This window comes from Elephas maximus, chromosome 6 (assembly GCF_024166365.1).
Source record: "Elephas maximus indicus isolate mEleMax1 chromosome 6, mEleMax1 primary haplotype, whole genome shotgun sequence".
Taxonomy (NCBI): Eukaryota; Metazoa; Chordata; class Mammalia; order Proboscidea; family Elephantidae; genus Elephas; species Elephas maximus.
This window is the reverse complement of record NC_064824.1, coordinates 122,324,721-122,335,546: the sequence shown is the minus strand read 5'-3', so window position 1 is coordinate 122,335,546 and position 10,826 is coordinate 122,324,721. Positions and strand designations below refer to the sequence as shown.

The 10,826-nt window shown below is 37.3% G+C and overlaps 1 protein-coding gene across 1 annotated transcript; it reads left to right on the top strand.

Moving 5' to 3' along the window:
* Positions 1-4,821: 4,821 nt before the first annotated feature.
* SCG2 (secretogranin II) lies at positions 4,822-10,100 on the top strand. The gene is made up of 2 exons (XM_049889009.1): positions 4,822-4,898; positions 7,919-10,100. The coding sequence occupies exon 2, from the start codon at positions 7,933-7,935 to the stop codon at positions 9,790-9,792; it is 1,860 nt and encodes a 619-aa protein (XP_049744966.1). The 5' UTR covers positions 4,822-4,898; positions 7,919-7,932; the 3' UTR covers positions 9,793-10,100.
* Positions 10,101-10,826: the final 726 nt, after the last annotated feature.

The following is a 10,826-nucleotide window of genomic DNA, read 5'->3' as shown; positions in this document are numbered from 1 at the left end:
CCACCCATAGAGACCCTACAGGACAGAGTGGAACTGCACCATAGGGTTTATGAGGAGCACCTGGTGGGTTTGAACTGTGGACTTTTTGGTTAGCAGCCATAGCTCTTAACCACTACGCCTCCAGGTTTTCTCACGTAGAAGGTGAGAATTCTCACTGAACCACCTCTGCCTAAATTAAAAATAAAAGGTCATCTTACATTAGGAATACTTGTTAGTAAAGAAAGTGTGCTGTAACTTAAAAATGGAAGTTTAAGTAAAATTTGAAAGCAAAGAATAAAGGAAAAAACAAACCCAAACCCATTGCCATCAATTTCAACTCATAGTTGACCCTATAGGACAGAGTAGAACTGCCTTGTAGGGTTTCCAAGGAGTACCTGATACATTATGGACTGCCGATCTTTTGGATAGCAGCTCAACTCTTAACCACCATGCCACTAGGATTTCTGAGAATAAGGGAGGCAAGGAGTAAACAAGAAGTATCAAGAAGGAAGAGAAAGAGAGAAGGTAGGCAGACATGAGCAATAAAAAGTAGTCAAGACCTCTAGTGACCACAGGAAGCCACAGTGATCCCCTCACTGGCTTTGATCAGGCAAATGCCGGAGGATCTCATCTTAAGAATGCTGCAGACTGGATTCCTCCCTGAGAGACAGGTCTTTTAAAAGAGAGAAGGATGAGGGAGAGAGCTAGAGGCAGGGAAGAAAGAGATGGGCAAAAGAAGAGAAATAAGATACTTTGGCCTTCTGAATCTTAATTGCTTTCATATAAATAGAAATAAAATGAGAAGTGCAATGGACTGTGAGAGAGAGAAGTTTAAAATTGAAAGATTACTACGGTAGAATGTTGCTTGTACAAACGACAGAGAAATCAAAATCTGATCTACATCAAATATGAAATTGAATAACAAAGAACAAAATGACCAAAGCTGAAGAAAATCCAATCATAAAAACAAATTAGCCCATCCTAATTACTTAGGTTTAAATTGTAAATGATTAGCTTGAATTTAACACTACCATGGTGAGGAAGCAAGCTAATTTAGCGAAAAACCATTATCATACACAGTACGTAATTATTTTGAAAATGTTCAAGATACGGAGCTTTGTTACTTGGAGGCTTTATGATGGCTAGCAATTTAGAATTAACGGAGATTAAAATTTTGTAAAGAATGTTTAAAATGGTCTTATCTCAGGCTCAGTAATAAAGAGATTTATAGGTTATCTTTAATGTATTATACATGCCCTAAAATATTTCACATCAACACAATGATTGATGTCTATATGGGGTGTGTGTGTCCATTGCATTTTCACATCTCAAAATAGATTTCTAATAGGGAAAATAGTTCCATTTAGAAAAAATAACTACCAGCAAAAAATTAATGATTTCTAGAGATTTGTTGAATACAACTCATTCAGAAACCTATAAAACACAGGCAGCAAGTGAATAGAATTTTCCAGATGCAACAAGCCCTTTCTTGTTTGGAAGCCATTTTAATATGTCTCATAGCTCAAGGAAGTGATCCTATCTAACGTTCAACTCTGCTGCCCCAGATGGTAATCTGGACCTACTCCATCTGGGTATTAAAAGCAACAGGACAACCGTTGAGTGTTTTTGTCAAAATGGCTACATTCTAGACTCAGCTCCTTGACAATTGTATCAATGCCATATTCATTCCTGTATTCATATCCCCTATCGGAGCACCTGAACCATCATCTTTACTGTGGAAATACCTTTGGAAAGACCTAGGTTCAAATCCTAGCTCTCTACCAAATACTAGTCAGGAGATAGTGGTCAACTTACTTAATTTCCGAGCTCCAGTTTCTTTGTCTGTAAAATGGACATAAAAATAGCCATTTGTTAAAGCTGTCATGAGGTCCCTGGGTGGTGAAAATGACTTATGTTCATTACTAACCTAAAGGTTGGCAGTTTGAACCTATCTAGTGGCACCTTGGAAGAAAGCCCTTGTGATCTGCTTCTGTAAAGATTACAGCTAAAGAAACTCTATGGAGCAATTCTACTTTGTAACACATGAGGTCACCATGAGTAGGAATCAACTCAACTACAATGGGTAAATAGTTGTCATGAGGATTTAATTAGGTTGTTGGGGTTCCAAGAACAGTGCTTGGAACATAATGGCACTCAATGAGATAGATATGCATTATATTATCATATTATAGGCAATAATTCAGTTACTCACATGTGGTTCATAACTACCCACACTGTGAGCCCAGTGGAGCTAGTATATCCCAGAGGCTCCCTCCTGTGATATCACTTCTACTTGGAGTTTTTGCATGTCTTCTGATGATTAAAGACATTTCTGGGAAATAAGTTTGACTTGGAATCTTGGAAGATTACTAAAACAAACAAACAAAACCCGTTGTCGTCAAATTGATTCTGACTCATAGTGTCCCTATAGGACTGAGTAAAACTGCTCCATAAGATTTCCAAGGAGCAGGTGGTGGATTCAAACTGCTGACCTTTGGTTATAAGCTCTAGCTTTTAACCGCTCTGCCACCATGGCTCCAATAGCTACTAGTCCTTACCAAAGAAGTTCAGATCTAGGTGAGTGAACTAGCCTGGTCTGACTTCTTTGAGAGTTTTTGCTTAACTAACTCAGTCCTTTAAGAATGACTTTGAGGAGTTTTCTGGGTTTGTGTTGATACTGGTTAGATCAACTGGACATCCAGAATTGCTGGGCAGTCAATCAGGTCAAACTCGGAGCTGCTAGCCAGGCCTTTGCTAAGATCTAAAAAAAAATCATATTATGTGTGAAAAGCTGATAAGAATATCAGCAAATTAGCTAGTGTCCTTAAGATGGTACTTGAGAAATGGGGCATGTTTTCTCAGGTCTCTTCAACCCAGCACTTGATCATGCCCTAAAAACCCATGATGAGGCCTAAACATATTGGATGAGTTGGCTACATGACTCCAACCTGAGTCTGGTATAAGCTCCATGTCAATCCAATGATGATGGTCTCTCACTTTTCTAGGAAAACGAAGTATCTTCATCAAGAACACAAATAAGGAGAATTAAGGACTACTTTTCCCAAGATTTTTTTTCCATTAGATTTTATCTGTTCCCTATTTCCTTGAGGATTTCAAGAGTACTGTAATTTACCTAGCACAGTTAGAAATCATTTTAAGAAAAATCCAATAATGAAAAGTCTTAGCTCAGGTTTCTTTTTCATATGGCGTTTTTCTAAATTTCCAGGTTGAGTTAAGTGGCTCTCTACAATGCTCACAAAACATTGTTGATTTACCTCTTATTTAGTGCTTGCCAATTTATATCAATTTAATCTCTTTATTTGTCTGTCAACCCCAGTAGACTAAAGGCTCTTTAAGGGCAAAGACTGAATACCATTTATCTTTGTATCACGAGCATTTAGCAATGTGCCTGGCACTTGGTAGGCATTACAACATATCAAATGGAGTCTATATTTACAAAATGGGTGAATAAGTAGGTGATCATTCATTTAACAGAGACACAAGAAATCTCTTATATAGTAAGCTTCTTTTGCATACTTAAAATATGCTTTCACTTAAAAAGCTTTTAAGGAACTCATTTCATTAATAAAATAAAGTTAAAATTTTAGAACTGTAAAACTCAACTGCTGTCAAGTCGATCATGACTCACAGGGACCCTATAGGACAAAGTAAAACTGTCCCTATAGGGTTTCCAAATCTGTCAATCTTTACCACAGCAGACTGCCACATCTCCTCTGGTGTGGCTGGAGGGTTCAAACAGCCAACCTCTTTGGTTATAGCAGCCAAGCGCTTAACCACTGCACCACTAGGGCACCTTAAAAAACCCAACTTAGACCTATACAAATTAGTAAAATATATAATCAGGTTACTTGGCAATGCACAGCCAATGATGATGAATTACAAATCTGAGAGTTTGAGAGTTAACTACTATATTATTCTCTAGGTTTTTCACACTCATGGAAGATATTCAATTCACCTGATTCGAAGGGAGGAAGAGAACATATCTTACAACTTCCTCTCAACTGTAAGTGAATTCCAGTTACGTATGAGTTGTTTTTCTCAATGGAAAGGTTTTAATACATGGAGTATTTTCATTAGCACTCAAATTCTGAGCTTTCCTTTTTGAGATCAGGTATCGTAAAAGATACCAACAGATTCATACAGAATTTTGAACTACTAACCTCCAAATCTCATGAATGCAAATTTCAAAAAGTTATGTTAAAGCTCTGAGGCACAATTCTAAGTCATTAGAGCCTTACGTTTGACTTGCGTATAAAAAGAGGCAGTTCTCCTTTTTACTAAAACATGATTTTTTCTGAATTTTGATTGTGGTCATGATATGAAACATGGCTTTTCAAATCCATAAATGTGTCTTTCATTCATCTTGAAGTATACTGGGGAATGGCAATTAATTTCTTTGTAGATAATGAAGAAAAAAAAAGCCTCACCTATAATACTTTCTCATCACAATAAGAGCAACAACAAGTAACTCTTATAACAAGATACTAAGACAAAGATGAGACTATCTTGCAGTTAGCCATGTCTGACAAATTTCTTCCTTGCTAAGGGGAATTGTGCAGAGCATTTTATTTCAAGCCTCAAAGATTTTGAGAGAAGAAAATTGCAATTTTCGCTACAGACAGACAGGTGGCGTAAGCATACAACATATATACATATATTTTTTATAAAAAAAATATGTAAAGTGGTTATTTTCTCTCAGGGTCTTTGAAAAAGCTCGCTTGTGCTTGGGTTTGTGGGGTTTGTGGCTGAGTCCGGTGACGTCAGTGTGGCAGTGCGGAGTCAGGCGCCGCGACTCCCTATAAGCCGAGGAGCTGTCCGGGTGCTGAAACGGGCCGAGCAGCTCACCCGGCGGACCAGGACTACCATGCTGCGAACCTTCTCCATCATCTGAAAAAGAGGTAAGACTGCCTTTCTCTTCCATTTACTTAAAGTTCTAAGTTGCATATTCTTCCCTTAATTCCTATCTGAGAAGAAGAAGATTGTCTGGAAAGCTTTTATCTATAGAATAACTGAATAGCAACCTGCTGCTCATCAGTCAATGTAAGCACATGATATGTGTATTCATATATGTATTTATTTACATATGATTAATGCCTCTTGCTGTTGGATGTTTATTAACCCGAATATTATTTATATAATCATATTGGAAGAAGAGTGAAAAGTTAAGAATTTTAATGTCAATGAATGTATTAGTTTGAAGCTAACCAAGCCCGATATTTCCTTTCTTTCCTTAATTTATTGTTTCTTCTCCTAAGAACCAGATAGAAAGCAAGTCATATAATTTATATACTTAATATTGTTAACAGTAGGTTTCCATTGACGCAGAGCTGTTAAACATATTAGTTACAAAGGCAACCAGTCTTGGAGCTAGTTTTTTTTTTTCTTTGAAATTTACCTTACAAAAGCTCAAATTAAATAACCATGTAAAATTATTTTTTACATTGGTACATTCTGAAAACGTTTACATTATTATTTTCTAATTTTATTTCTAAGAAAGTAAGCTTAGAATGATTCTAAACACAAGCTTCTTTCTGTTTTGGGGGGGTGAAATATTGTTATCTTGGACTATGGTTTGTACTGACCATGAATCAAAGAGAAATGACAATTGTAACACATTGGTGAAAATCTTCATAATGGTATAAACAGTTACTGTTATGCTTTGATTGAAATAGGTTGCACAATCATTTGCTCAAAATTTTTAATGGGACAAACATTTCTTTTCTTTATATCCTAACTAGTATGATTGTTCAAATTAGATTCATCCATATGTCAATGTTCCAGTCTAACGTCAACAGAAAAGATATTTTAACTTAAACGGTTTTTAAGAAATAGCTAAGAAGGAACTATGTTCTAATTACTTGGGTCTGAGAAAATTAAATTTGAAATAAAACCCTATGTAAGATAATGGAGCAGTTGAAAGCATCAAAACCATCTTTACCACTTAAAAGATCTGCTATCTGGGGGGGAAAAATCCCTTTTGTTTTCCTCAAAGGAAATAACTGTGTCATCCAAAATACGCCTGAATAAATGACCAAGGGGTAGCTCTTGTTAGACTGTGGTTTAAACAACTGAAATGCTCATTCTACTCCACCTCTCCAGCAAGATTCAACTCTAATGTAATGATTTTAAAGGATGCACATAACCCATGTGTCAAAACTACTGCAGGATAATGATTTCAAAGAAAACAAGTTCAATAAGTTTTTTTTAATTATTTTTTTCAAATGTCAACTGTTGAAAATTGATTCTGAAAATTAAAACAGTCCTGAAATAATATGAAGAAGAATGTGTAATGTGTTTAATTTAAACTAAAGGATTTCATAAATAAAATTAATTATAATAAATATTTACTTACAATAAATATTTTAGAAGTATTTTCTCAAATGCTTCTGGAGTTTTTTCTTTCAGTAAATCAAGGAGTCTAGTCAATGGGGCTTGTTTTTACAAGTATACGTAACTGTGTTTAGGAAGTGTCTATAACTACAATCAATGAATGTTAGGCTCTAAAAACTGAAAATATTGCTTAATCACCAGCATGGTCTAGTGAGCAATGATATTTTCTACAACCGGTATTTTGGCTAACAGAAAATTATACCCATATACCTTATTTACCTATCCCAAAACCATGATCCGGTAAAAATATCAGGAACAAACTTACAAATTTCTTTTATATGCATTTCATTTGCAGTAAAATTGCAAATATTAAAATAGTTTTTTAGCATTAGCAATGCCAAATGTAAAATCTAATCCCCTTGCTAATTCGTATGTGAGATTATAAGGCATTGGAGGAAAAAAAAAATGAATGAAGATTTTTTAAATAGGAAGAATTCAACACGTTGTTTATCTAAATGGGAATTACATAGTAGTTATTTTAAGATTTTCTAAGTATGAGTCATTTCAGATTTCACAGGTCCACACCAAAATAGACACAGACATAAGACAAGCTGAAGCTGAGCATTGATGAGTCTAGAAATAGACTAGTTAAGAAAACTTACATTCTTTCAGTAGCATCTGTTATTATTTACTATGCACTCTTAAGGGCTGATGAAAAATTTAACCACAACTGCATTTTGCAAGACAGTCACAATAAAATTGTAAGAAGTAATATGGAGCACAGAGATTTTAAACACAATTTAATTCATTATTTTAATATATTTACATGGAAGGAAAGATCATTGATTTAGTTTACTAGCTGGGACCTGAGAGGAAGACCCATTGTTTTGGAGGGCATTAAGGTATAGACCATCCAAAGTTGATAGTTGGGTTTGGTGCCAGGATGAGCACAAGTTATTTCTGAAAAATGGATGTGAATGAGACTAATCCAAAAGGTAATTCAGTATGATTGACTCTAACGTGCTCTATCACTTAATCGTATAGAATAACGTCACTGCCATTGTGTTTCTACAGCAAAATCAGATGGGCAGTTCAGGAAATAAACCACGTATTGTTTAATACAACATTAAGTAAATGATTGTTCATGTGTTCCCACTTGTGTGTGTATGTGCATTTTAAACATTAAGCCGACTAATTATTTTGCAAGTGAATTCAACAGGAATGCTACACAAGATAACTAAAACTCATTTTGTAAAGTCTTTCATCTTTTTTCTTTTTAAACAGAAAAAAAAACATTTTTTTTAAATGAAAATAAAATTTGAGAAACCTCATAGTAGTGATTCTGCTATTGTTTCAGCCAATTGAAATCTAAGTAAGATGTATGAGAATGTTTTTTGCAGGTGTGTAACAATTTTGCAAAAGATTCTGTGGTTAACTTCCAGGGATTCTGTAGAAATACTTCCAAATTTTAGAAAGACTTATCCCAAGTTTAATGTGCAATAATCTCTGCTATGTTTTTTCCCTCAATGGTATATGATTTGCTTTTGGCTGTTTCATTTGTGTTAACTCATCTTTTCTATACTTTAAGGAAATCTTTCAAACATGGCAGAAGCTAAGACCCACCAGCTTGGAGCAGCCCTGTCTCTCATCCCTTTAATTTTCCTCATCTCCTGTGCCAAAGCAGCTTCATTTCAGCGTAACCAGCTGCTTCAGAAGGAACCAGACCTCAGATTGGAAAATGCCCAAAGGTTCCCTAGTCCTGAAATGATCAGGGCTTTGGAGTACATCGAAAAGCTCCGGCAACAAGCTCACAAAGAGGAAAGTAGCCCAGATTATAATCCCTACCAAGGTGTCTCTGTTCCCTTTCAGCAAAAAGATAACGGTGATGAAAGTCACTTGCCAGAAAGTTCAAGGGATTCCCTGAGTAAAGATGAGTGGATGAGGATAATTCTTGAAGCGCTGAGACAGGCTGAAAGTGAGCCTCAGTCTGCACCAAAAGAAAACAAGCCCTATTCATTGAATTCAGAAAAGAACTTTCCAATGGACATGACTGATGATTATGAGGCTCTACAGTGGCCAGAGAGAAAGCTGAAACACATGCGCTTCCCCCCTATGTATGAAGAGAATTCTAGGGACAATCCCTTTAAACGCACGAATGAAATAGTGGAGGAACAATATACTCCTCAAAGTCTTGCTACCCTGGAATCTGTCTTTCAAGAACTGGGGAAACTGACAGGCCCGAACAACCAGAAGCGTGAAAGGGTTGATGAGGAGCAAAAGCTTTATACAGATGATGAAGATGATATCTACAAGGCCAATAACATTGCCTACGAGGATGTGGTAGGAGGAGAAGACTGGAACCCAGTGGAGGAGAAAATAGAGAGTCAAACCCAGGAAGAAGTGAGAGACAGCAAAGAGAACGTAGAAAAAAATGAACAAATCCATGATGACATGAAGCGTTCGGGGCAGCCGGGCCTCCAGGATGAAGATCTCCGGAAAGAGAGTAAAGGCCAACTTTCAGATGATGTCTCGAAAGTAATGGCCTACTTGAAAAAGTTAGTGAATGCTGCCGGAAGTGGGAGGTCACCGAACGGGCAAACTGGAGAAAGGGCAGTCAGGCTTTTGGAGAAACCTCTCGATTCCCAGTCTATCTATTGGCTGATTGAAATTTCCAGGAATTTACAGATACCCCCTGAAGACTTAGTTGAGATGCTCAAAACCGGGGAGAAGCCAAGTGAATCAGTGGGACCCGAGCAGGAGTTCGAACTTCCAGCTGGCCTAGATGACGTCTCTGAGGCTGACTTAGACCACCCAGACCTGTCCCAAAATAAGATGCTCTCCAAGAGTGCTTACCCCAGAACACCTGGCCATGCTGTGACAGAGGCCCTTCCAGAGGGACTCACCGTGGAGGACATTTTAAGTCTTCTAGGCACGGAAAGTGTAGCAAATCTGAAACCTCCATATTTTCCCAATCAATATACCCGAGAGAAGGTTCTGCCAAGGCTTCCTTTTAGTCCTGAAAGGGCTAAAGCAAATCAGCTTCCCAAAGCTGACTGGCTGCCAGATGTTGACGACAGACAAATGGCATATGAAAACCTGAATGACAAGGATCAAGAATTAGGAGAGTACTTGGCCAGGATGCTAGTTAAGTACCCTGAAATCATTAACTCAAACCAGATGAAGCGAGTCCCAAGTCAAGGCTCATCGGAAGATGACCTCCAGGAAGAGGAGCAAATTGAGCAGGCTATCAAAGAGCATTTGAATCAAGGAGGCTCTCAGGAGACTGACAAAGTGGCCTCGGTAAGCAAAAGGTTCCCTGTGGGGGTCCCGAAGAATGACGACACCCCAAACAGGCAGTACTTGGATGAAGATCTGTTAATGAAAGTGCTGGAATATCTCAACCAAGAAAAAGCAGAAAAGGGAAAGGAGCACATTGCTAAGAGAGCAATGGAAAATATGTAAGCAGCTGTTATTAATTGCCCGACTTTCACTCCTCCCATTCCAAGCAAACCCCAACATCTCTCTTTAGTGTGTTGACTTCTATCCTGTTTACATCGTAATATCTTTAAATGATGTACAGGCAGATGGATCCAGGCCACTGGGGAGTCTGCTTCACTTACTCTGAGCTGTTCTCTTGTGTATGGATATGTGTAAATGTTATGACTTCTGGATAAAAAAGTTAATTGTGTCCTCTATTCCCAGAAAGAAATCTATGATAGTGTTTAATAGTGTACCTAATGGCTGTGGCATTGTTGATGCACACATATGATAAAGAGTGTCTGATAACTCTCAGAAGTTTTTAATATTTATTGAATTATTTTGTTACTGTCTGTAGCGTTTTGTGGAGTACTGCAAAATAAATAAATAAAGCATTATAAATATATAGTTTTATTTACAAGGCCTTTTCTATTGTGTGTTTTATTGTTGATTAATAAATGTTATTTATGGGCAACTTTGGACTCTTCATTATGGAAAACCAGAGGCAGTGACTATGGAGAAAGCAGAATGGACTCAATAGAGAAAATTGTTACCTTCCACAGCCAATCCAGGTAAGGAATAATAAATTTTAAATATGTGAACACAATATGTGCTTATAGAATGCAGCGTACTCTAACAGCTCACTATTTAATGCCTGCTGGGCTCTTCCTTATAAACATGACTTATGAAATAAGATTTTTCATGTCATCTTTATACCCTTTACCCCTTGATTCGGAGCCTCTACATGGCGCAAATGGTTAAGTGCTTGACTTCTAGCCAAAAGGTTGGCTGTTCGAACCCATCCAGTGGTGTCTTTGAAGACAGGCCTGGTGATCTGCTTCCAAAAGGCCACAGCCTTGAAAACCCTATGGAGCGCAGTGCTACTCTGCACACATGGGGTTGCCATGAGTTGGAACAGACTTGGCAGCAGCTAACAACAGCAACTCCTTGATTTATGCAGAAAAGATATTTAAGCCTCTCACACCTATAACTAACATAAAAAAAATTATTTACAGGGC

What these genes read in the sequence shown, in the direction of transcription:
- SCG2 (XM_049889009.1), top strand. Translation starts at nt 7,933, where the DNA reads ATGGCAGAAGCTAAGACCCACCAGCTTGGAGCAGCCCTGTCTCTCATC.